The sequence below is a fragment of the Pecten maximus genome, chromosome 3 (genome assembly GCF_902652985.1).
Source record: "Pecten maximus chromosome 3, xPecMax1.1, whole genome shotgun sequence".
Lineage (NCBI taxonomy): Eukaryota > Metazoa > Mollusca > Bivalvia > Pectinida > Pectinidae > Pecten > Pecten maximus.
In genome coordinates, this window is record NC_047017.1 from 225,200 (window position 1) to 252,567 (window position 27,368).

A 27,368-nucleotide genomic window follows, 5' to 3' on the forward strand; every position below is an offset into this window, starting at 1 on the left:
TTCATCTTTGTGACCTTGAATGAAGGTCAAGATCATTTATTTGAACAAACTCAGTAGCCCTTCACCCCAGCATGCTACAGGTCCAATATCAAGTCCCTGGGCTTCTTGGTTATTGAGAAGAAGTTCGTTGAAGAGTTTATCTTATTTGGTCCATGTGACCCTGAATGAAGGTCAAGGTCATTCATTTTAACACATTTTGTAGCTATTCAGCCTAGGAGGCTACAGGCCCAATATCAAGTCCCTGGGCCTCTTGGTTATTGAGAAGTTGTTTAAATGAAAAAATTGACTCCGGACAGACAGACAGACGGACGACGCACCACGGCATAAGCTCACTTGCCCTTCAGGCAGGTGAGCTAAAAACCCTATTACACATATTTCTTCAAGCTCTTATCAAAATTGTTCAATTTCTATTCCAATTTCTTGTTGTTTTTTTATTTATTTTGTTCATTCTGGTTTTTCATCTGTGTCTTCACCTTTGGCCTTCCTGCGGACCCGTGAGAATGGTCCGATCTCTGAATCAGTGATGAAATCATAGATCACCTTCACCCATGAATGATGGCACGGCAGGTTGTCATAATACTCTGGGGCTATCTTTTTAACCTGAAAATACAAAACATACAATGTTCAGTAATATTTCAACCTCATGTAACAAGCTCGGGGTAGACGGAAACACATTTACCAGTGTCTGCAGTTCAAGCCAAAGAATTCTATCATTCTAATTAACATGCTTCTTTACAATAGAGCTATTAATAGAGCTATTACATGCCAAGTGTAATGTCCATGCACTGAACAGTTGCAAAGACATGCTTTGAAAAATTTTGGGGGAAACATGATTGCATATATACGTGTATATACTACATTACCCAATGAGTGTTAAGATTGAAATAATATTGACCAATATTTAAAACATTGATAGCAATAAACATTTTTTCAGAGCCATTACCAACTGTTTGTTCGGAGATATTTTAAAATTCATTGACACAACAAAATGCTGGTCAATGTCTCAGAAAATGTCTTTAGGAAAATAATGGAATCTTTTGATATATTATTGCCAATGTTTTCTAGTCTTACTGATTCCATGTGTCAACCTCAATCTTGTTCTAAAATCTTAACAGCAAATAGTCTATAGTCCCTCGTCGTGCATCATGCATCTAGCATAAACTTTTCATTCAAACAACTTCTTCTCAATAACCAGAAGTCCCAGGGTACTGATATTGGGCCTGTAGCATGCCAGGATAAAGCTCTACCAAGTTTGTTCAGATGCATGACCTTGACCTACTTTCAAGGTCTCAGGGGTCAAATAGGCTAAAATCTTCAAACAACTTCTTTTTAACAAGAGTCCCAGAGGGCCTGTATCGTTCACCTGGGTGGATTTGACCAAACGTCAAAATAATGTTCATGTAAAATTTGTTAATATCTAGATTTGTTGATGTCAAACAATGGTATTTCTTATTGTTCTGGCTTCAGGTAGTGAAATTCATGCTCTTTCTTCTTCTTCTCCTTCAGGTCTCGGGACCATTCCTTAGTGACCCTTCTCACTGACCCTTCTTTTCTATCTAAGAATCAGGTTCCATGTTTTTTGCCAGATCTTATTAAGATTCCTGCCTTAAATGATGTCTCTGGTCCAGATGACAGTGATTTGTTACTTTGTCCTTGTTTGTAGGGCTTTGAAATTTTATCTTGATAAAGGGTCCTATACCTCGTCTGTTCTTGCCCATCAAGGCAAAGCAGTCTGACGTATCTTCTCAGACTATTTCCAGGTGGATCTGTGACACTATCAAGAAAGCTTATGAAGGGTCTTGTGTGGAGACACATGGCAGTTTTCAGGTTAGGGCACATGAGGTTAGGGCTCTTTCTGCCTTTTGGGCCCTTCTCAATGGCTCCTCATTTGATGAGGTCATGGCATCAGTCTTTTGGCAAGGTCGCAACACTTTCGTGGATTTCTATCTGCGTTCGCTTTCCTCCCATGCAGATGGTTTGTATTCTCTGGGTCTCTATCAGTTAGTCATTTTTTTTTCCTCAGTTTATCTGTAGAGAGGTTTCATTGCGGCTTAATTGTATATATAGTTTTATTGTTAATATCCTGGACCCTTAAGGGTTTTTTAATTGACGTTTTTGTAAAGAGGTCTTTGTCCTCGAAGACTCCTCTACGGTAAGACAAATTCGCTATCTATATGGTGGTGAGCTATTATTGAAATAAACTTGAGATTTTTGTAGTAAAACCAATGTTTCTGATATAATATTTACCATCATATATTTGAGTTCCCACCCTCCTCCCCTTGTCTCCTCATCCAATTTATTTGGTTGTGGAAGTGAGGTTTTGGGTCATGTGCAGTCCGTTCGTATTGGGCATTAAGGGTCCTCTCACGGGATATTCGTTTTCTTATTTTCGCCAGTGGCGATACGCTATTGTCCATACAGTGGTGAGTATTATATCATAAACATTGGTATTACTACAAAAACCTCAAATTTGGTAGGTCCTCAATGCGCATGTTACTGATCGTTAGCAGAATGCTGTGCAAAGGACTCATCACTTGCACCCATGCAACTCCATTTAACTTTGTCTTAGTAGCATTCTTTACAAACACCAACTGAGGTTAACAGAAAGCTTACATAGTTTAAACTCGTAAACATATATTGATGGTATAGGCTCGGTTAGTGCTATTCCACGTAAGCCCATTTCACTATTTATAAGAAGAAATCACCATTTAATGAGCATGAAATCTAGTTATAGTCACTTTCTTTATTAATCTACCGAGTCCTTCACTAATCAAATCTAAATCAGTATGAAAATGCATGATTGAATGACAAATAATCGATTAACCTGGATATTGATGTCAAAGTTTGAAACATGATACTTTGAGTATAAGTGAAGAAATTGCTTATTGTGTGTGTTAGATATTGATCCACTTGTTTTACTATGTACCCTTCACTGACCACTGATTTCAATGATGGCAGGGATCGTCATCAATTTAAGACAGCTACCTGTATTGTTATACCAGAGTGATTAAATGCCATGACTTCTAAATACAAAATTAATCTATAAATTGGGCCTGATTCTTCATAAATCCCATGATCGTTGTGGACAACAAACGCTATCGTAATCCCTACTGTCAGTCAGGGTGTTTGTGGGAGAGGTGTGATCTTGCCACGAGGGTCACGACAAAAATCTGTTCAGTGGTCAGTACAAGTAAATTTTTGTTTGAATCATGAGATGTTAGCTATAACAAAATTCAGGCACTTTTCCAGCAATTTTTCTCAATTTTCCAGGTGCATTTTTTTGTCCATGTAAACTCAGGGAATTGAGGTATATTTTATCTATAACTTGATTAAAATAACAAAAAAAACATTACCATTCTAATTCTGTTGTGTAAGTGTAATCCTGAATAGACTGCACTTATACTAAACGAGAGGCTCAGAGGGCCTGTATGGCTCAAAATAATATTCATGTTCGGTTCGTTAATAGCTTTATTTGTTGATGTCTAACAATGTTATATATGGTTATGGGGTGGGGATCTCAACTGCTTCATATATAACCCTGAATCGAAATCCTGACTCCCTATGGGTGTGAAAAGACCCCAGGGCTTATTTTTACAACATGGTTGTGTTTATATCTTGATGCCCAACAATGCTATACATTGTATATGACTATGAGGTGGGGATCAATCTCAACAGTTTCAAAAATATAACTAAGAAATGAAGTCCCTAGGGAAGACCCCATGGCCTGTTCTCTAAAACATGATTGTGTTTATCTCTTAGTTATACAACCAATGCTATATATGGTTATAGGATGGGGATCTAAATGCTATTTTTGCAACAGGGCTATGTTTTTCTCTTTATGCCCAACAATATTAATGATATACATGGTTATAGGTTGGGGATCTCAATGGTTCAAAGATATATCAGAAACTAAGTCCCTGGGAGTGGGAAAGAGCCCAGGGCCTATATTCACAACAGGATTGTGGTTATCACTTTATGCCCAGTGATGCTATATATGGCTATGGGTGTAGATCTCAATGTTTCAAAGTTACAATTGTATATCAAAGAAACCTAAGTCCCTAGGGGTAGGAAAAGACCTGAGGGCCTATATTTACAACAGGAAATTGTGTTTGTCTCTTGGTGCCCAATGAGTCCCAATGACTTATATAATTACCTCTTTTTCCCCTATTGGGCTTCGCCCTTAATCCCTACCCTAGAGGAGTCAGACTCTGACCAAATTTGGTTCCAATCCATTCAGTACTTTGTGACAAGTAACAAATTAAATGTCTTACTTCTATTTCCCCCCTTGGACCCCACCCCTCTGGCCCCAGGGGGGAGGGGCCACATTTGCCGAGTGGTTAAGGTGTACAAACATTTGGTATCATTAATCCCCCACCTCTGGGTCGTGAGCTCGAAACCCATGACTTAACTATTTCTCTATTGTTTGAAATCTAATATGATTTGTTTTCATACATGAACTTAAGAAATTAATCCAAGTGCAAGTACATTTGAAACACTCACTTTAGAATTGAAAATAAAAAACATGTAAACTCCATGGTCAATGGTCAGAGATTAGGAAAACATAATAACACTCTCTTAATCTATTTAGGATTAATAATGTTAATCTTTTAAACAGTAGCAAAGTTGTTCAGAGTTTAGTCCTCATATAATGTATTAGAAACATTAAAAAGAGGCCCAATGGGCATGTATTCGCTATACTTTGCAGATTACCACTTTATTCAAATATCAGAGAAAGCTGGGTTTATTTATGTCAAAAAGTTTCTAGTACATCATTCCAGCATACAATTGGCCTTATATCAAGTGTCGGTGTCTCTTGGCTATCAAGGAATCATTGTAATAAGATTTAAACCTATTTGACTCCTGTTACCTTTAATGTAAGTCAAAGATATTCCTTTGAACAAACTTGGTAACCCTTCACCCAAGCATTCTACAGACCCAATATCAAGTCACTGGCCTCTTGCTTATTGAAAAGAAGTATTTCAAAGATTTCAGCCACTTTGACCCATGTGACCTTCAATGTAGGTGAGGGTCATTTCTTTAAAAAAAAAATGTAGTCCTTCACCCCAGCATGCTACATGCCCAATATAAAGACCCGAGGCATCTTGGTTATTGAGAAGAAGTCGTTTGAAGATCATAGCCTATTTGACCCATGTGACCTTGAAGGAAAGTCAAGGTCATTTATTTGAATAAACTTCATAGCCCTTCAATCAAGCATGCTACATGCCCAATATCAAGTCCCTGGGCCTCTTGGTTATAGCCTATTTGACCCATGTGACCTTGAATGGAGGTAAAGGTGTTTTATTTGAACAGACTTCATAGCCCTTCACCCCAGCATGCTACAGGCCCAATATCAAGTCCCTGTGCCTCTTGGTTATTGAGAAGAAGTCAGTTGAAGATTACAGCCTATTTGACCCATGTCACCTTGAATGAAGGTCAAGGTCATTTATTTGAACAAACTTGGTAGCGCTTCACCCCAGCATGCCACAAGCCCAATTGGTTATTGAGAAGAAGTCGTTTGAAGATTATAACCTATTTGACCCATGTGACCTTGAATGAAGGTCAAGGTCATTTATTTGAACAAGCTTGATAGCCCTTCACCCCAGCATGCTACAGGGCCAATATCAAGCCTCTTGGTTATTGAGAAGAAGTTGGTTGAAGATTATAGCCTATTTGACTCATGTGATCTTGATTGAAGGTCAAGGTCAGTCATTTTAACAAACTTTGTAGCCGTTCAGCCCAGAATGCTACAGGCCCAATAGCAAGTCCCTAGGCCTTTGGTTATTGCGAAGAAGTTGTTTAAATGAAAAAGATGACACCAGACGGATGGACAGACGGACAGATGCCGTACCAGGGCATAAGCTTACTTGCACTTCAGGCAGGTGAGCTAAAAACCAGTAAGAACTTTTTGACTAGTAGTGATTTGAAGCAAATGTTGAAGGACGATGGACGGACAGACGGATGGACGATGGCTGGACGACCATAGGACGACAGTTCCGGGCCATGACATAAGGTCCGGTGAGCTAAAAATTATTTTAGATAAGCTCTCTGAATTCTTTAGTTCTTTATTACACAGAAAGAACACAGGCGCTTGCATAGAAAATGAGAATTTAAAAAAAAAATAATATCAGTGGTATATGTACTGTGTAAAAGTGAAGGTCAGAAACTCTGTCACGAGCGAAACGGCACGCCATCTCACTTCAATCGACTAAAATATCCATTTATTCAAAATGACACGTTGCACACCGCCGAATTCCTCTAACAAAACACCATTTTTCAAACTGCTCCCTCAGCCTGTCCAGATACATTTACATACATGATTGAAAGTTCATGCGTTTATATAATCGTCTGTCGTCAGGTGCACTTTTTGGGGTCATCTCCGCATGCATTTTGTCTGGGAAACGCTTCAGCTCGTTGATAAGTTTTCTAATTTACGATTATTTGAAGAGTTTCATCGAATAAACGATGATTTATAATCACAAATCATTTATTATTTTGAACGTGAGAGTACACAGGAAAAGCAAGTGAAGTCAAGAATGCCTATTCTGCAATCACATTCATGTAGTAGGCCTAGACATTTCATACTTAAGATTAAAAAAAAAAAAAAGAAAAAAAAATAGATAAAAGGGAAATGGATTAGCATACTTTTGTCACAAAGGTAGAACAAAATGCTTATTTATTGATTAACTTTTGTCAGTTTACTGAAATCAGGAAGAACAAAAAGAAAAGTGTATCACGACCACATGTGTACCAACATTGCTTACTTCAGACCTGTTCCTTTATTTCCACAAATTTTACAAATATCATGTCGTTGTCAAATAAGAAGATCATACTTCAGACTTGCCAAACGATTTGTACATTGTGATCAGTGATTCATCATCAATTTATTTTCATGAGTCCCACAATGTTAGATATAATATTTCCCAGAAATTCTTCGAGTTCCATCAAAATTTTATGAGTACATAAAAGACTCGGGATTCGCATATAAATTTATAACAGTGTGATTATCGAAATATTGAGGATGAGTTTCACTTTATTTTGAACCCTTTTTTATTCAAATTTTTGAAACCGTTATTATTTGCTTACTTGATTTCGATTTTCATAAACTTGATATCATTGTGCCGCTTAGTGTCATCAATGTCAAAGAGTTTAACACATTGAAAAGTATTCTTCGTAATACTGATTATCTATGTAATTCCACTTTACATCGCACATGTAAGTTATCGATGAATTACCTGATTAAATATAATTGAGTGTGTAAGCATCCAACGCTACTCTAATAATAATAAAGCTGGCTGAAGGGCTTACAGAATAAAGAAACTGAACCAAAATGAGAAAGAAAAGAGAATACACCCCCCTTCTCGGAAAAAAAGCTCTCATAGCAAATATAATGTACCAACGGTTGCAAACTGTCAAAACAACAGTCAATATTCAACAAGGCCTAGAAAATTAAACCTCTTATTCTTACCGGTATTGTGTGTGGTCTATATATTTTTAACTAGTCATGTAATGGTTCATTTTTTTAATTGAAGATAGGCATAACCCTAAATAGATGGCAAGTTCAATTTGAAAACAAAATATCAAACAACTATCAGCTATTACCCCATCCAAATTTTAACAACTTCGAAAAATTTCAACCGATACTGCTAGTTCATGGTATACAAAAGTATATGTATAATGCCCAGGCCCTGTCTTGAACAAGTTATTGAGCACTGTTACATGCAATCTTTCGATTTCAAAACAAAGTTTCAACAACTACCGAAATGATGCAGTTGAAGAAAAGGAAAGGATGATCTTATCACTGGCATTAAAACATGCTCTAATTAGTCAGTGGTCTCGCAAATGACGTCCTGTACATGCACCTGTAAAATAAAGTATGCCGAGATGACCCCAAATAGTGCATCTGGTGAGTCGATTATATAATCGCATGACCTTTCATCCCGGTATGTAAATGAAGAATCTGGACAGGCTGAGGGAGCAGTTTGAAAAATGGTGTTTTGTTGGAGGAATTCGGCGATGTTTTCACGGATTATTGTTTTGGATGTAACAATTCGTATTGAGTGACACGTTAGGTTAAGGATAAATGTTTCTAGATGACGGTAGTATATAGTATGAGTCGTGTCAGTTTGAATAAATGTGTTTTTTAGTCGATTAAAGTGTGGTTGTGTGCCGTTTTGCTCGTGGTGGAGTTGCCAGCCTTGTACCTTACACATACCACCGTCATATAAAAGAAATGAAAATCACATTTTCTTTGCAAGCTCTGTGAGAAAGAAGTGTAAGTTAACTTGACATCAGTACGTGTGTGGTTATAACCATGAAGACTTATTCTTGGTGTGTCTTGACACAACCAACCTGCTGATTACCTTTGCATCTTTTTTTAATATTTGAATGTGAAGTAAATATAGTAGCCTCGATATTATATCCACAACCTTTAGCAAAGCAGTATTGCATTGTGTCAAACACAAAGAATTAAATCGAAGAGGTTTATAAAAGTTTTCTTGTATGTATTAAAGATAAAAAAAATCAGTTAAGCACAGACAGCTTGTTGCAACCGGGTATGAGAAATATGTTACTTACAATTTTGAAAACATGGATCATGAACACAAAACAATTACACTCCTTCATGTAATTGAAAACTATTTTTGCAACAAAAGTTAAAAATTATTTTCACATGGAATCACAAACCGTGAAAGCACCTCTGAAGTTAATCTGAATATCCGACATTCACTTAAGAAGTTTTAAGAGAAGTGTCATCATTTCTTGGGGCATTTTTCGTAACATTGTACATGTACAGGTTTCAACAATATTGAGCTTATCCTTTGATTAGTTTAAAGCAGACATGATCCTAATAAGGGTAGTGCAATGATTGTACAATGTATATAACATCACAACAGTGTTGTAATGTGTGTATATCAATATCAATGACATGGATATGACATATATTTATGTTATTGTTTTAAAAAAAAATTGGACTTTAATAGCAGAAACAATAGTGAAACTTTATTGAAGTTTTTAATAATTTCCTGTCTGTAAATTTTGTATTTAGTAATATTAATGACACATGTCTGTAAAAATATGTTAAGATGGAGAGGTTGGAAGAGGAAAGAATAATGTTTCAATATGTTACATTATATATATGTATTGTATACAGGAGGTGGAAGATCCAAAGTCCTCTGCCATAATTTTGTTCTGAACAGATTTCCTTGCTATATAAACCCCTGTTAACGCAGCCATTCCCCACATTCTGTCATCTGCCAACAAATTTTAACAACGACATAGTTGTGAAGATCCCATCCATGCAAATATCGTATTACATGAAATTAAAGTGGGCAACATGCATAAAAACATGAAACACATGACATAGCATTTAGAATCATTACATGTATTTGTATTCAGTCATCAAGTTCCTGTGAAAGTTATAATCAACATAATTATATTGGTAACAAGTCTATCAAGCGAGTTTCATTAAAATCAAATCATTTCTTCAAAAGATATCATGCAGAAAGCTATCAGCCAATCAGATCACTGCAGCCTCATTAACAAGAGGTCCATGGGGCCTGTATCGCTCACCTGGTTTGATTTGACCAATTGTCAAAATAACGTTCATATTCAATTTGTTTTGTTTGTCAACATCAAACAATGCTATATATGGTTATAGTGTGGGGATCCTAACTGCTCTAAGTTTACAACATGCATTCATAACTTTATGACTAGTAGTGATTTAAAGGAATTACATCCATTTCCCCTATTGAGCCCCAACCCTTTGGCACCATGGGGGTCAAAGTCACCATTAATGCAAAATCTGTTTCCCTAATTCCCCAAGGATGTTTCTGACCAAATTGGGATCAAATCCATTCAAAACTTTATGACTAGTAGCGATTTAAAGGAATTATCTCTATTTCCCCTATTGGGCCCCGCCCCTATGGCCCCTGGGGGGTCAGAGTCACCATTTATGCAAAATCTGTTCCCCTTCCCCAAGGACGTTTCTGACTTAATCAAGTTCAAATCCATTCATACCTTTACTACTAGTAGCGATTTAAAAGAATTGCCTATATTTCCCTATTGGGCCCCGCCACTCCGGCCCCTTGAGGGTCAGAGTCATCATTTATGCAAAATATATTCCCCTTCCCCCAAAGATGTTTCTGACTAAATTGGGTTCAAATCCATTCATAACTTTATGACAAGTAGCGATTTAAAGGAATTGCCTCAATTTCCCTTATTGGGCCCCGCCCCTTTGGCCCCTCGGAGGTCAGAGTCACCATTTATGCAAAATCTGTTCCCCTTCCCCCAAGGATGTTTCTGACCAAATTGGGTTCAAATCCATTCATAACTTTATGACAAGTAGCCATTTAAAGGAATTGCCTTAATTTCCCCATTGGGCCCCACCCCTTTGGCCCCCTCGGAGGTCAGAGTCACCTTTTATGCAAAATCTGTTCCCCTTCCCCCAACGATGTTTCTGACTAAATTGGGTTCAAATCCATTCATAACTTTATGACTAGTAGCGATTTAAAAGAATTGCCCAAATTTTCCCTATTGGGCCCCGCCCCTCCGGCCCCTTGGGGGTCAGAGTCACCATTTCATGCAAAATCTGTTCCCCTTCCCCCAAGGATGTTTCTGACCAAATTGGGTTCAAATCCATTCATAACTTTATGACAAGTAGGGATTTAAAGGAATTTTCTCAATTTCCCCTATAGGGCCCCGCCCCTTTGGCCCCTCAGGGGTCAGAGTCACCATTTATGCAAAATCTGTTCCCCTTCCCCCAAGGATGTTACTGACCAAATTGGGTTCAAATCCATTCATAACTTTATGATCAGTAGTGATTTAAATGAATTGCCTCAATTTCACCTATTGGGCCCCGCCCCTCAGGTCCCTGGGGGTTCAGAGTAACAATTTATACAAACTCTGTTCACCTTCTGCCAAGGATGTTCCTGACCAAATTGGGTTCAAATCCATTCATAACTTTATGACTAGTAGCGATTTAAAAGAATTGCCTCTATTTCCCCTATTGGCCCCCGCCCCTTTGGCCCCTCGGGGGTCAGATTCACCATTTATGCAAATTCTGATCCTCTTCCGCCAAGGATGTTTCTGACCAAAATCCATTACGAACTTTTTGACTAGTATAGTAGCGATTTGAAGCAAATGTTGACGGACGACGGACGGACGGACGACGGACAGACGACGGACACTGCGCCATGACATAAGCTCACCGGACCTTCGGTCCAGGTGAGCTAAAAATGTGTGACATATGCCGATATTTCGAACTTGAGCAAAGGGTTTAGGTCATAAGTCTACCAAGCAAGTTTCATCAAAATCAGATCATTCCTTCAAAAGATATCTTGTGGAAAGCGAATCCGGATGGACGGACGAAACCCATTTGTATATCCCCAGCCAACTTCGTTCGGTGGGGATAAAAAAACGAAACTGCCATATTCCCCCAGAAAATATTGTGATTGTTACCGGTATGTTTTTGCCTTCAGTCACATGCCCGTCGTGGCATCAGTCATGCATGTACAGGTGCCTAGAAAACACAGGTATTACTGACTGTGAAACAGAAACAAAGATCAGGGAAAATGCGGCCAAGCATACAAAATCTTCCCTGCAAGAATTGGCAAATTATTTGGCCACTCTTTGGTCTATCAATGTTAAACGTAGAACTGTTGGTGATGTTTTATCACAGAAAAGGACTCTAGATATCCTGAATGATACATCAGTCCCCTGACCGAAACGTAAACACCATAGAACGGCCATGTACAAGGACATGGAACAAAAGGGGTCACGAACCTTGAATCTTGTACACTGCACATTGCCGTAGTGTAACTGATGTACACACCAAGTTGCACGAATCTTGTTATATTAACTGCAAATCTTGCTTATACTAAGTTATCCTCCAGACACGAAAAAGGATGGACGGAAAGACTGACGGATGGACACATGGTCAAAGCGGTAACTATTTGCTACTCCACTCCCAAAAAGAAAAATTTTGGACAGAGCAAAAAAAGAAAGAGTAGACAGAAAAGAAAGCAAAAGAAAATAAAAATCCAAAATGTTTCAAGGGGATCTACAGATAAAAAATTACAGATGCTAATTACCATGTGGACTTTTGAGTCTGGGATACTTAGGAAACAAAAATGGGCTGGCAGATAAAGAAATCAGAGATACTTACCATGGGGAGTTTTTAGCTTGGATACTAGCTAGGATACTATAGGGTCAGCAGTTAAGAAATCAGAAATACTTACTACGGGGAGTCTTGATCCTGGAATACTAGGAAAGTCGTGGTGCTCATTATGGTAGCCAACATTAAAGACTAGGTAATTAAGTGGTCCGTAATATGAATAGGTCTCTTGTCCCTTGATGAACATATAGTGTTCTGATATGAAATGTCCAGAGAGGGGATGAAGTCCTGTTGAAAGGAATGTTCCAGCTATCAAGTATGTTAATGCCTTGCCTCCTAAATAGTAATAGATCACACAGTCAAAGATTACCTGGCATATAAAGTTCATGACCTCCAAGGTCAAAACTGGTTGGGGTAGCACTAAAAGAGGACGAATAGTATAAAAAAATGGTTGAAATATAATCCAAATTAATTTACAGAAAGTGTTGCAGAAAAAGCGTCCTTCAAATTCAGTCGGTATATCAACATCTCTTCTCTCATCCCCTTGGTAACGATGATGTTGAAGATGATATTTCTTGAAAGACACTGACATGGGAACTCCAAGAGGTAGATTTGCAATCATGCCAAGTATCCTGTTTGCAAGTGGTCTGGAATGGCCGAAAGCTAAATTGTGAGCTATTTCATGAATAGCAAGAGTCATGGAATGGTTGATTGTGCCGCCAAGGACATAACACAGAACTATGACAACTGGCCAAGAAGCATCTGCGACCATGATAGCAAATATAATCTGGGCCAACACCATAGCAACGACGATGTATTTCAAGTTGTGGTCACATCCCATTAACTGCTTAATTTCTGGATATTTGGCTGTAAAGATAAATAAAAACACAAATGTAATATGCAGCTTGTGAAGGGTATATCAAATCTACAAATAACATTGTAAAGATATACATACATACAGTAAATATTTCCCCTATTTGGCCCTGCCTCTCTGGCCCCTTGGGGGTCAGAATAATCATTAATGCTTAATTTGCTCTTCTTCCCCCAAGGATGTGTCTGACCAAATTGGGTTCAAATCCATTCATGACTATAGTACCGATTTAAAGGCATTACCTCTATTTCTCCTTTTGGGCCTCACCCCTCGGGCCCCTGGGGGGTCAGCGTCACCGTTTATGCAAAATTGGTTTCCCTACCCCCAAGGATGTTTCTGACCAAATTAAGTTAAGATCCATTCACAACTTTATGACTAGTAGCGATTTAAAGGAATTGCCTCAATTTCCCATATTTGGTCACGCCCCTCCAGCCCCTTGGGGGTCAGAGTCACCATTTATACAAAATCTGTTCCCCTTCCCCCAAGGATGTTTCTGACCAAATTAAGTTCAAATCCATTGACAACTTTATGACTAGAAGGATTTAAAGGAATTGCCTCAATTTCCCATATTTGGTCACGCTCCTCCAGCCCCTTGGGGGTCAGAGTCATAATTTATGCAAACTCTGATCCCCTTCTGCAAAGGATGTTTTTGGCCAAATTTGGTCAAATTCCAATGAGAACTTTTTGACTAGTAGCGATTTGAAGCAAATGTTGACGGACGACGGACGCCGCATCGTGAAATAAGCTCACCAGACCTTCGGTCCAGGTGAGCTAAAAATTGCTTTAAAATACTATAGCTATTTCTTGAAATGAATGTCAAAATTAATAGCTCTGGCAAGAATGTATATATATATATGTATTCACCCTACACATTTGAATAGACTGCCAACAAAACAATTCATTTTAATGAACAGATCAAACTATTAGCTACAAAGAACAAATTTCTGAATGAATTATGATGGGACAGTAGCATTTTAAGCCTTTTTAATCTTAATCACTGCACCACTAATACGTATACTGTTACACATTATGGTCAGGTAGCACAAATCTTTCATACACATACACATATACAAGGTTGTTTTATCTTGATAAGGATTTTAAGTAGAGCACTGGGAAAGATTCCTTTGTTGTATAGTTTGGCATGTGAACAAATAGAATAAATGCAGCTTAAGACAAGAGGCACAGAGGGCCTGTATCGCTCAACTGGTTTATTTGAGCCAACATCAAAATAATGTTCATAATATATCTGTTAATGTCTAACAATGCTATGTGTATGATGACAGGGTGGGGATCTCAACTGCTTCAAAGATATAGCCTAGAAATAAAGTCAAGACTCAACATGATTGTGTTTAAAGAAACCAAAAGTCCCTTGGGGGTGGGGAAAGACTCCCAGGCTTATTTTTACATCAGGATTATTTCATCTCTTGATGACCAGCAAGGCTATATATGGTTATGGGGTGGGGATCTGAACGGTTTCGAAGACATAACGCAATAAATTTGAATCCCGGCCACCTAATGATGTTACCACAGAAATATCAATGTCATCAATTGCTTTGGTCCAGAGAAGAAGTTTGGGGGGGGGGGGGGGGGGGGGGGGGGGGGGGGGGGTCAGCCTCACTGTTACATATATGTACAATTTTGAATTACCACCCATAATGATGCTACGTGTACTAGACAAATATGAGTGATATCCATTGCTTAATTCCAGAGAAGACGTTTACAAATTTAATTTAGCCAAATTGACTCCTTTTGCACCATGTAATAAAAACAGATAAATTAAATCGGTCAGGGTGTATATCTTTAAGAGACAGCACCACATGTACAGTAGCAGCTTGTTTACCTAAGCTTTGCTCAGAGTGAATGGTTATTGTGTCTATGATTACAATCAATAAAACTGAATACAGCATTGGACAATATATGACAGATATAAAAGGATTATAGCTATATATATAGTTTAAAATTCCATCTGATATAAAACCTCGACACAGACAAAATTTATTCTCGGTCATGACATCTATAATAATATCTAGTCTAAGGTATCCATTATATCTGTCTTGATTTTATATGGATAGCAAATGAGGCTGCTAATATACATTCTGGTGCTGTCTGCTAACAACATACACTGATTTAATTGATCTATTTTTATTACATAATGCAGATATATACATTCCGTAAAAGTTCTATATAAGAGCCTTAAAGTTATAGTGGAATATAAAATACCAATATCAATCCCCTACAACACTTGGGACCTGAATTTTTAATTGCCTTTTGTCCGCCGTCGTGCGTCATCCATCATGCGTTGTGCGTTTGTAAACAATTTACATTTTCAACTTCTTCTCCAAAACCACTGAATCAAATCCAATGAAATTTGGCAGGGAGCTTCTATGGCTAAAGGTTAACTAAAATTGTGAATTATATGGTCCCCACTCCCCAGGGGCATGAGGGGCTGGGCCAAAACAGGTCAAATTGACTAAAACTTCAAAAATCTTCTTCTCTACTCTCAGATAAGGTGGAATCAAACACTCTTCATAGATGTAAGGGTCTTAAGGTGCTTTACCAAAATTGTTAATTGCATGACCCTGGGGTCTCACGTTTGCTCATGGAGAGGGGGTAAACTTTACTACAGTTAATTATGGAAATCACATTTTTGACTAATTATTTGTTAGATTTCTATTGGAATTAATTCTAACTTGGTTAACATTATCAGCTTGGGATAAAAGTTTGTTGGTATGCACCTCCAGGGGCTGATGGGCAGGGCTAAAAAGAGTCGAATTGAATGAAATTTCAATAATCTTCAATTCTCTACTCTCAGATATGGTGGAATCAAACATTCTTCATAGATGGAAGGGTCTGAAGGTGCTTTACCAAAATTGTTAATTTCTTGACCATTGGGTCACACGTTTGCCCCTGGTGAGGGGATAAACTTTACTATAGTTTACAGTGTATAAAGAAATCACATTTTTGACTATCATTTGTTTGATTTCTATTGGAATTCATTCTAACTTTGTTAACATTATCAACATGGGATGACAGCTTAATGGTATGCACATGTTGGCCCTGACTGTCCCCTTAAACTGATCATGATGGGTCGGGCCAAAAAGGGTTAATTAAATTTACTAAAATATTTCAAATCTCAGGTCACCGTCAAGGCCCATCATCGGCCTCTTGTTAATCCTTTTCTTCTTTTGCACATCAAGATTACAGTCGAACCTCAAGCCCATTGTATCATGGTCTGCCCATTTTTCCTTTGAAGTTGCATACATGTACAATAAATCCCAATACCCAGTTAAGAGGCGGTGCTTATAATTAGTTGTCCCATTAACTTCCCATACACCAAAGTGTACACTAACTTCCCAAATTTGGATGTTATTGGACACCAAATGTATACAGCAACGTATGTAGTAATCATGAAAAAAATACAGAACCATTAGTTTCTTTCCGTAATTTTCAATTTTAATGAAACAAAAACTTCGAGGCATACAATCATTTCCAATTTGTCTGTGTAAAAAGTCAAGGTTAGTTCTATTTAATGTAATTATTATATTAAGCTTCAGTGTCCTCATATCAATCCGATCACTGAAATTAATTGAAAACAGTTTTCTCTATATATAAGATTCCCTGTTCACAACTTCAGCATAACAAATGATGTAACAGTTGTCCAGTTCGCCGCATTATTTCTTGTTCATCAACACCTGCCACATGTACAATAGTGTGGCTACATGTGCTCTTGCCACTGTGCTTTGTGCTTTTTAGACCACCACTGGCTTCTATCACTCTCATCATATTGTTTTGGTTTGTTTACACCTGATTTCCATAACGAATGGGGTTTCCTCCCGAGAGGTCTCCTGTATATAAATCATTGAACATCTCAAAGTACTCCAGAATACATCGGTCACCTGCAACAGTCAGTGGGGAAAACAAGTTATTACTAGATGTAACCCTATGATAAAGACATGGTCGGGTGGGCCAACAAGTTGTCGTATTCGACAAACTTGGTTTAGAAAGGTTTCAGAAAAGGTTCTCGAAATATCAGATACAACTCGCATCTCGAAACAAACTATGTAACATATTCCATTATAGAAAAATGAATTTACCTGAAATTAAGTTATTTTTGAAATCATTTTATTAATCATTAAATCACTATCGATCTAGGTCAAATTGATTGAAATAAACTACATGTTCATGCTGGATTTATAGGGCCACAGGGGCTCGTTTTGGGGTTATCAAGAGCTGTACATGTATTTTTATTCATAGATTACCCAATTTTTTTACGAGATTTCAGAATGTGTATAATTATTTACTAAATTTTTAGTGTCATGCTAATCCGACGTCCCTGTGAACCATCCAAATAGAGAATGTTTTAAAATCGGGTTTGAAGAATATTCGGTTTTCATCTGCAACGTTATCTCCTTCATTTAAGAAAACACTTACCTTCTTGGTTGTAATAATGTGTTATATTCCAGTCCTCTTTTGTATGTTTTGCATCCCCCTTCCTGGAACTCCCGACAGGTGTCAGCGACATGTCGAAAATCTCATCAAAAACTTTCACTTCGTTTTCTATATCCTGGAATGCTTGAGATAACACAGTCATCAAAATCATCCTCTTGTAATGAAAGGAAATCCTTGTCCTTTAAACTGACCATGGAGCTAGCTGATGGAGTTGACATCCTGCTGCTAACCGCTTACAAAGCTCGAATGAAAATGGCAAGAACACAGGAAGTCAGGTGCGCGTTGAACTAATTGATATTGTTTTCGGTGGGAATGTACTCCTAATTGATTGTTGATTGTTTTTGGCGGGGAATTCACTCAGAAACTTGAGACAATTCTGATTGTTGTTAGAAGTTTAATGACAGCTGATTGACAGACCATGACACAAGCCCTTTATTGAATGTCCTAGACTCGCGTACACTCGATATTTCGGTGGGCTTTAACTCGTTCATTACACGAACTTGTAACCGCCCACTGAAATATCTTGTGAAACACTCGTCTAGACATTCAATAACTATACCTCATCCAATGGGAAAAGCATTATAATTGAATTCTAGCTACCAGGAAAATTACCACTACATATGATAATTCTCTTCAAAAGGATCTGCTCAATTAAATGGAACAAATTCCTCATGTGAGTAGTATCTAGCTCTGGTAGCATTTGGTAGCAAACTTGTACTGATGAAAAATGTTATCTTTTTAGATCAGAATTATGTATAGGAGACAGCTAGGGTACATATAAATGACATACCATACTTTGGGATATTTTGGATGTTGTTAAAAAATCGTCAGCACAATATCCGGATTATAGCAACAGTCTTTCCGTTCAATTGTTACATACCATTACTAGGTTCCGCGATCTGTGTTGATGTGTGTTGGAATATTGTTTTTTTATAAAAACGCGTCAATAAAGGTATGTTTTCATCTAAATGTGTCATAAATTTCATTCATGTTGTTTTCATACTGATCGTTGTATTTTAGCGGTGCTCAATTAAGGACAAGTCCCATCTCGATCAATCCATTAACTTGATGAAATACAAAAGGCTAATACTGGTATCTTCTCCGAAAATACCAGTTAAAACAAAGGCTATATCTCAGGAAGGTGATTGAATCCTGTCACTTAGCCACAGAGCTTTTAATCCTTGTGTACGTGTCCATGCAACATGGATTCTAAATATGTAGAAAAAATATATCAATTACATAACTACAGGTAAGTGCCAAAGTTTAACACACATGATGGTAAACACCAAAATTTGACGCACCAATATTTAACCACCCTATTTTGAGCAAAAAATGCCAAATTTTGGCGATGCCAAAATATCCCCAAGTACAGTATATCGTACCAGAGAGAAACTTCTACAACTTCTGGAATAGATATATGGATGGATAAATAATTGTAATGGCACAATGTAAGCAAGGCATAACGGAATGACACTAATCCCCTCGCGGCAAGCCCTGACAATGAACGTAAATTAGGAATTGAACAGGCTGACAAAAGTTGAATGTGATCTGTTTTATTAACAACAAATTGATACTCAACTGCATTTGTATTTGAACTCCGGATCCTGGTGTGGAAGAAAAGATATATTAGCATATATCGTGACATCAATGAAAGTGATATTATGTAGAACAATTTATCAAACAATTTATCAGCACCCCATATGCATGCTGCATATGTCATCCTTGTGCTCAGCAGTTTTTCAAGTAATGTCAAAAACTGATATAAAAATTATTTTTTTTACATTTCAGTGGTTGTTTAGAATAATTAGGAATTAATCTACAATAGCTTACTAACCCAACTTTGTATACTACACTCTGTTTTCATATCCTCTGTGGAAAAACTTGATGTAAGTAACTTTTTCCACAAAGACTGAAAGAGGAATAACTCTATGAAAACCGAAGTGTGACAACAGAAGCAAAAGTTATGGTTATTGGATGCTGCGTTTTGATATCCTCTAGATTTGTAGCATTATACTCGATGTTAGAAAAAAAATGTGTAAGTAAATTTTTTTTCACAAAGAGAATTGAATAACTGTGAAAACGAAAGCAAGAGTTACTGTTCTTACACACTGCATTCTTCCTCGATGTGGTCTTGATGTGTAGGACGTTTGATGAAATTATCATGCATGGTTTGAAAGTTATGTTCGGACAAATATATTACGTTGTACGTACTTATGTACAGGCACATCCCTATAGCTATATCCCCTCGGCAACTTGCCGCAAATGGGATTAATTATAACAATAATATTGGATGACAGCACATGTAAATTGATGTCACACTTAAACTCAGAGATAACAAACACATGAGTGTGGACATCCATGGTGAAGAAGAATTTTGTTTTCAAAATTGTACAATTTATTATACACAATGAATATAGTTTACCTGTGTTCCTGTCAAATGTGTATCAATATTAACAACACTGTATATAATACATCAAGCTTTTCTCTATTTCACCCAGTACATCACCTGAGTGTGACCTAGTCTCAATCAAATTCAACCAAAGCATTGTGAGCTCAAAACAATTGTCATTGAAATTGTGAATAAAATAACTTACAAAATGTGACCAACATTTTTTGTTTATCTTCTGAAGTAGTACACTCAGAATGTGTTTTGTTTATTGTCCACATTTCCTGAGAAGGATTATAGTTGATTTATATATACTTTTGTCTCAGTAAGCTAACTGAAAGGATAACCACCAGCTGGTTGTCTGTTTTCTAAGTTCCCTACACTATCTGGCTATTATCTATACCTGTTGTGGGGTCTATCCTCTGATCACCACCTGTTCATGCACAGGAAGTGTGATGGAGGCCCTCCTGAGGGACCCCTGAGCCTGACCAGGTACAAGCAGACTGACAGCTGGTCATATATATAGAGATGTATATATGAATGGTGACACATTTATCAAGGGCAAATCTGCCACCTTGGGCCATTTAAGACATCAAATTCAAGGTAATTTTGGTCAATCAAATCAAAACGCTCAAAAAGGGGTATACTCTGTGGAGCCCACTATTATTTCGGATATTATAGTATCCCACTTATTATAATATATATATTTTCCCATGTACTGAATTTTCTATATATGAATTAAGTAAAAATATTCAGTTTAATATATGGTCTTACATGAATCCCAGTTATCAAAATATCTTTCTTCTGCCCTGAATTACCCCAAGTAAGTGGTCGTAATATGACACCAAGACAAAAAACTAGTCATTATATTATTATTTAACATCCCTATAATTATTGCACTCCATGCCAGGACCCAGCTAGAGCCAGGGATTTCACACCTCTCAAACAGACAATAATAGAGGTTAAATATAATAATGAGCCACCTTACCTGTGCTGGTCATAGCTCAGGTTAGTTTAATTAAGATGTTGTTAGAACCAGAATCCAACATCTCAGCTTTTTCAGGATCATGTGTAATGTATTGAGAGCAGTATATTTTGTGAATATTTGCAATATCATAACACGATCCCTTTTAGGGAAATGTTTTGTTTTTTAATCAATGAAATAAAGCTTTTAGTGGGAATCAATTTTGATGTCAAACAGCATGAAATTGGAAATTGTCTATGTATTTATAAACATCATTATCACAAATCGGACCAATTTCTTTTCAATAAAGATACTGAATATGGATTCATACAGAATAGGCTGATATATTCACTGAAATGTGATTTTTTTTTTAAATGATAAAGACTGACTTTGCATGACTGCAGGCCTAGGTCATGTCACGTCTAGCATCAAAATGTCACCAACATTTATGAGACGGAAACAAATTTAATGTTTTCATCGGAAATTCAACAAATCATGATAAATGGTGTATATTATTTAGCTTGTTAATGATCAATTCAACTGACATAGATTAAAAGTGAAAAAAGAAATATGCAGCGACATTGTGCTGTAATTTTGATGATATAATATATATATATATATACCGATAGTATCAACATTTATATCAAATAATAATCAGTTCATTAGATATTTCTATATCAGTTGTTACAAAATTTTTGTATAGTGTTAGTTCTATGTTTTTGTATAGTGTTAGTTCTATGTTTTTGTATAGTGTTAGTTCTATGTTTTTGTATAGTGTTAGTTCTATGTTTTTGTATAGTGTTAGTTCTATGTTTTTGTATAGTGTTAGTTCTATGTTTTTGTATAGTGTTAGTTCTATGTTTTTGTATAGTGTTAGTTCTATGTTTTTGTATATAGTGTTAGTTCTATGTTTTTGTATAGTGTTAGTTCTATGTTTTTGTATATAGTGTTAGTTCTATGTTTTTGTATAGTGTTAGTTCTATGTTTTTGTATAGTGTTAGTTCTATGTTTTTGTATAGTGTTAGTTCTATGTTTTTGTATAGTGTTAGTTCTATGTTTTTGTATAGTGTTAGTTCTATGTTTTTGTATAGTGTTAGTTCTATGTTTTTCATCTCTTTCTACACTTCGTTGTATGTCATACAATCGTAATGGGACTATGTTCATCGATCAAGGGGCATTTAATTGCATGCCCGGTGAAAGGTGTCATGCATAAATATATGTACCTCCTGCATAAAAAGTATCTGGATACTTTATACAAAATGTATATATACCCCTACCAAAATGTACCCCCCTTACAAAAAAAAGTACCCCCCTACCAAAAATCTTTAATCTTAACTTTATCAATCTGAAATTTTGAAGATATGATAATAAGACATATGTACAGGAGGCGTGTCATTTACGATGTCTCTGACAAGGCTTAAGTGGGCTCACCCCAACTGCTTGGGTAAACTTTATCCAGAGAAGACTCTGGTTTGGAAAATGGCTTTTTTGTCTCATTTTGGGAAGAAAATTGGTGAAGGGAAAGATTTCTTCAGGAGTAAACTGCAAATTTTGGGAATTTGGCTTAAATATTAAATAATTTCAATTGGGAATGCATGGGCCGATTAACGGCCCCAAAAAGCTCCAAGAAAAAGCTCTGGACAATAATTAGGTCACCTTGTGTGTTTTGTAAAACAATCTAGGGCTCACCCCAAGTGTTTGGGACTTTATCTAGAGAAGACAAGGTGACCTTGTGTGTTTTCTTAAAACAATCTTAGGCACACCCCAAATGTTTGGGATTTTATCTAGAGAAGACAAGGTAACATTGTGTGTTTTTGTTCTTTATCTATGTTTTTTTAACCACCTATTTCTGGCAGTTTGCTCTTTTCCAATATTCATAGTTCTAGGGAGAATTTTCTAAGAAAAAATTGTTCTACAATTTTCATCCAAATTTCAAATTTGTGCATTTGGGCTTATTTTTTTTATCAGTCTGTTTTTATGACAGAAATATATATATGCCTCTTTTTTCTGTTGATAATAGACTGAATCTCAATTTGTCACTAGACAACTCCATCTACAGTTTTAATCCAAACGTAGTGGATGAAGTCAACCCAGACTAAAGTTTTGTTCTTGGGCTTCAGTATTTTTGGATCTTCCAATTTTGCTTGTTATTTTAATTTGCCTCTTGCCTATGTTTATAGACAGAAGACAGAATCTTGTCTGTTCATATGGATTGATAGGACAAAGTCACCTTGTCAGTGTCAGTAATTCAAAGCTAGAAATGCGCCCCTCCCCTTTTCCTGTAGTACAAGTGACAGGTAAAATCCAGGTAATGTGGGAGAACACATGTAAAATCCAGGTAAGGTATATATGAAGCAGACTATAATGACTGTCACAACATACCTGTCCCCATGTTATTTTTAAAAAGTGGGAGAAAGGAGAACACACCGATCGAGCTGGAGTTAAGATTCATTTAATTGTTATTTTTCAGCCTCGTAAAAACTTTGACATGGCAGCCATGGCGGCCATTTTGTGACATGATTGCATAATCAGCATTTTCCTTAACATCATCTATTTCAAACTTCTTCTTACATTCCACCAATGAGATGCAGCTCTAACTTACCTGGAATGATCCTGAGATGGTCCCTGATGACCAAGTGTTGTTATTTCCCCGGTCAGTCTGAAATCCAAGATGGCCGCCATGACAGCCATCTTGAAAAACACATTTTTAATACCAATTTAAAGGTTATTTTCTGGCCCCCGTGGCCAACAGTGCCACTATAGTATACTTGCTGCAGAGTATAAGGGTTTTTAGAGTCTGATGACCATAAAGGCCTTTAGGCCTCTTGTTAACTATTCACATTGACAATGTGACCTTGAAAATAGGTCAATGCCATTTAAATGAGAAAACTTGAATGTAGAAACTACAATGTAGTCTTCAGTTCTAAGTTGCTTGTACGTTGAGTTTTCTAGGAAAAGTAAAAAGTTGATGGACAGATCTAGACCAATGGCAGACACCCACTCATGCACCATATCATAATCTCAGTGGCACTTCATGCAATGTGAGCTCTCTCCAAACTTTTAGTAAACTACATTATTTGAGAATAAAAAAGTGATTAACATGGTGTATGCATAAACTAAACTCTCTGCAATGGGAAGGAAGTTCATGAAATAAACTATTTATAATGCTACAAACGTTATCACAAAGAAAAGTACACAATAAGCCAAGATTATGGGGGTAATTGACGAACATGAACATCTGTGAAAATGTGTACCCAATGTCACACTTCAATAAGTTTGGAAGACCACTATATTTAATCTCAAGTAATCTGGAATGGTTTTTAAAACCTGTTCTTTTGTCCTGTTTTGTTTTAACTTGACTTAACAAATATGTTGACTTGTATGTAAGGCTTTTAGTGTAGTTTATCTATACAGTTTTATACCATGTCTGCACACCAGATTAACACCTTTAATCTTGCCTGTAAATATAAATGGTCTGTTGTAATCTAATGTACTGCAAACACTTGAGAATGAAACAAGTTATAAATCATAAACTTGTGTTTATTTCCCCTAACATTAATAAATCAATAATCACATTTGAATACTACATTTTGAAGTTTAAAAGATATTGATGCCTTCCTGCTGGGCCAAAACAAAAGGCTATATTATATATTCAATTGATCAAGTATAAATCTTTTATTTATTTGGTAAAAAATAAATTTGGTTATCAATACATAAGACACATTTTCTTTTAAATTAATTGATGATAAAATCATAAGCTTATATTTCAGTTTGGTGACAATGAAATCCCAAATCCTCAGAGAAGAATGTTACAGTGATACAGCATATTATTTAGCAAAAGAAATAGCGGTAAATACTTTGAATTCATTTAATGTCGCACACAGCTCGGCGACTCTCATCAGGCAAAATGTTTCTGATTGGTTGACCAATCATTGTACATCGTATGTTTGAATACAAACGCTTGATTAATGTACAAGGTACTGGTAGTTTTGCAAGTAGGTGGGGCTAAAATGTATCCGTCAAAATTTCATTTTCAAAAAATCTTTTTTCAAAATTGTTTTTGCATACAATCACCAGAGACATATATATAAGTTTCTGCCACAATACAAATGAACATTCAGTTGAAATCATGTAGGTTATTTGTAAAAACTTTAGGGGTGGGAAATTACAGCGTCCATCTCAGTCACAACAACTACATCAATGGAACACGTGCATTGCACATGGTATCAGGAGTATTGATACGTTGCTGATTGTACCGGCCTCATATTCTCTCTTGATAGAAAACATTAACGTAGCATCTTCAACATTATTTTATCATTATATGGGACAGAAAGACAAAAGTGGCTCACTAAGGCTCGCCACTTTTGTCTTTCTATACCCTCGCCAAAATACAGCTTAATTATAAATTTAAGACGCTGACCATGTATTCTATTTATCATGCAACAGCCATAAAAAATAAGCATTTTCAAGTGAAACGGTATCAACAATGTCCCAAATATGTTCGCATTTTAAATGTTGTTTCACTTGGAAGTTGGTCAGTCAAATTTACCCACGAGCTAAGATTCTGAAATATAGCTGTTTTCCGTCACTGCCGTACGTATACAGCAAAAATATATTGTGGGTGTAATCTGACAAAGCAGTGCCGTTGCAGGATAACATGTTTGTTGTATCCTAGCTATAGATTGACAGGGGAAATGTTTTTTGGCAAAATTATACTGAAATGTTTTCTAGTATGTTATAGTATATTCATTCTCTTCCTGAAGCTGATACTTTTATTCCAGTAAACTCATAGTGAATGGTTATGTAAAAAGTGAGAAAAAAAAAGTGCATACATTGTTTGACTGTATCAAATTAAACAAACCTGAAATAAATTCAATTTCCGATTAATGTATTACTTAAAATCAATTCAATTAATGCTAGCTCTGAAATAAATTTATTTTCCTAGTAATGTATTACTTTAAATCAATTTAATCATAATGCTAGTATTCTACTTTTTATGCAGCTCACGCGTTCCAATATTGTGCACCGAATGAAAAAAATGTTCTGATGCATCTCATGTTTTACGGTATATGTTATTATACAATTTGTAGTTCAGTTATAAATCTATATGCAGAATTAATACATTTCCACTGAACAATTAATGTCAAAAATTGTAATCAGTAAATGGATGAAATAATGTTCAATTAGGCCTAGTCTAGCAAAATATTTTTCACCATTAGGATTTGCCGATAGGCCTAGTCTATATATGATGAGCCTAAAGGCTTAAAGTAAAGAACTTGAATATTGTCAAAGTTGAATGTTTTGGTGCTATTCACTTAGATCTAAGTCAAAATAGGATTCTGAGGTGCAAACAAACTTCAATATTTTCTGTTGCATGCAATTTTTATTTTAAAATTGGCAGAGGACAAGACTCGCCCATGGTGAAACTATAGGACAGATTTCGGATCCATGGGATGGGCAATATATTAGGCAAGTCAGGGATGCTAGCTGCAACTTCAAAACAAAATACAAGCTTACCAAGAATCTCTTTCCTTCGTGTTGCATGTGGCTCCTCAGTATAAACCCATTCATAATCGGTTCTTGAAACACGTCCTCCCATTTTGAATGCACAATAAAACTTCCCTTTCCGCTAGGCCTACATACGATAATACAACATCAGTGGACTGATGTCTGGATAATACTGCCGGCGGTGTACACACATGTGTGTGTGTGTCAGATTGCAATGAGGTGATGTGACGTCAATATTTGCATATTCATTAGGTCACGTGAGCGCTGAGTAACTACGGCTCGCGATTTGACCCCCAGCAATCACACATCCCCGCCATTGAAGAGCGGCCATATTGAAGAAGAAATCAACATGGCGTCCGTCATAGGTTCTGAAGTGGAAATACAGGAGGTGGAAGTTGAATCTATCCCTGTGGAAATGCCAATTGAGACAGTGGAGACAACAGATGAGACAGTGGAAGTACAACCCATGATAGCTCTACAGCCGCTTCCAGACGCCCAAGAAGAGATTATTCTTCAAACAAGAGAGGAAGTCGTAGGTGATCCTAACCTCGTGTATGTTGGTGATGTTGATCACATACCAGTCCCTGCACCAGAAATCGAAATATCAACGGAGGAAACGACAACCTTCAGAAGAGGAAAAGGGGGAAAAAGAAAAGGAACTAAAGCTCGTGGTCTTATCCCAACTGGCCTTGGCGCAGAACTTAATTTTGATGTACCAACGTCAACTAAAAAATGGGAACAAAAGCAAGTTCAGATAAAGACACTGGAAGGAGAGTTTTCTGTGACAATGTGGGCTTCTGGTTAGTGCATATTGTTTTTAAATGGATAAATATTCATAAGGAATGATATTTGTTGATTCTTTGATGTCTGGAGGTAAGTATTGAGATAACAACGTTTTAAATTCATGGACTCGAAATAATTTCATTCTACAAAAAGGTCACTGACAATAATATGACGTCAGTAAGTTGTCATGGCACGTTTCTCAAGTTATCATTTATCAGTTTATAACTCCAAATATATCGTGTTGTTACTTTGCTTGCTGTAAACATAAGTTTTCTGGGTTTGTTTTGGTTTTGTCGTC

General features: G+C 36.7%; 2 protein-coding genes across 3 annotated transcripts in view; one reads left to right on the forward strand and one right to left on the reverse strand.

The window, feature by feature from the left end:
* Window positions 1-26,496, reverse strand: LOC117322873 (sphingolipid delta(4)-desaturase DES1-like). 2 transcript variants are annotated; one of them, XM_033877806.1, is made up of 3 exons: window positions 18,310-18,421; window positions 12,234-12,976; window positions 1-600 (listed from the first exon to the last, which is right to left on the reverse strand). In XM_033877806.1, exons 1-3 carry the CDS (start codon window positions 18,413-18,415, stop codon window positions 445-447), a joined length of 1,005 nt encoding a protein of 334 aa, XP_033733697.1. In that variant the 5' UTR covers window positions 18,416-18,421; the 3' UTR covers window positions 1-444. The 2 variants fall into 2 exon arrangements, with proteins under 2 accessions (XP_033733697.1, XP_033733698.1); XM_033877807.1 differs by lacking the exon at window positions 18,310-18,421 and adding an exon at window positions 26,297-26,496 and having other exon boundaries at window positions 2-600.
* Window positions 26,497-26,573: 77 nt separating this feature from the next.
* The window catches only part of LOC117322872 (transcriptional repressor protein YY1-like), a 30,929-nt gene continuing 30,134 nt past the window's right edge, over window positions 26,574-27,368 (forward strand). The window contains exon 1 of the mRNA XM_033877805.1: window positions 26,574-27,087. Within this exon, the coding sequence (XP_033733696.1) occupies window positions 26,637-27,087 (451 nt within the window). The 5' untranslated portion in view covers window positions 26,574-26,636. The remainder of the gene's footprint in view (window positions 27,088-27,368) is intronic.

What these genes read in the sequence shown, in the direction of transcription:
- LOC117322873 (XM_033877806.1), bottom strand. Translation starts at nt 18,415, where the DNA reads ATGAAATTTATGACACATTTAGATGAAAACATACCTTTATTGACGCGT. An exon ending in GATCGCGGAACCTAGTAATG is followed by an intron (nt 12,977 to 18,309) that starts GTATGTAACAAT and finishes TTATCTTTACAG; the next exon opens with CCAAATATCCAGAAATTAAG. An exon ending in CAGGATCAAGACTCCCCGTA is followed by an intron (nt 601 to 12,233) that starts GTAAGTATTTCT and finishes TTGTATTTTCAG; the next exon opens with GTTAAAAAGATAGCCCCAGA.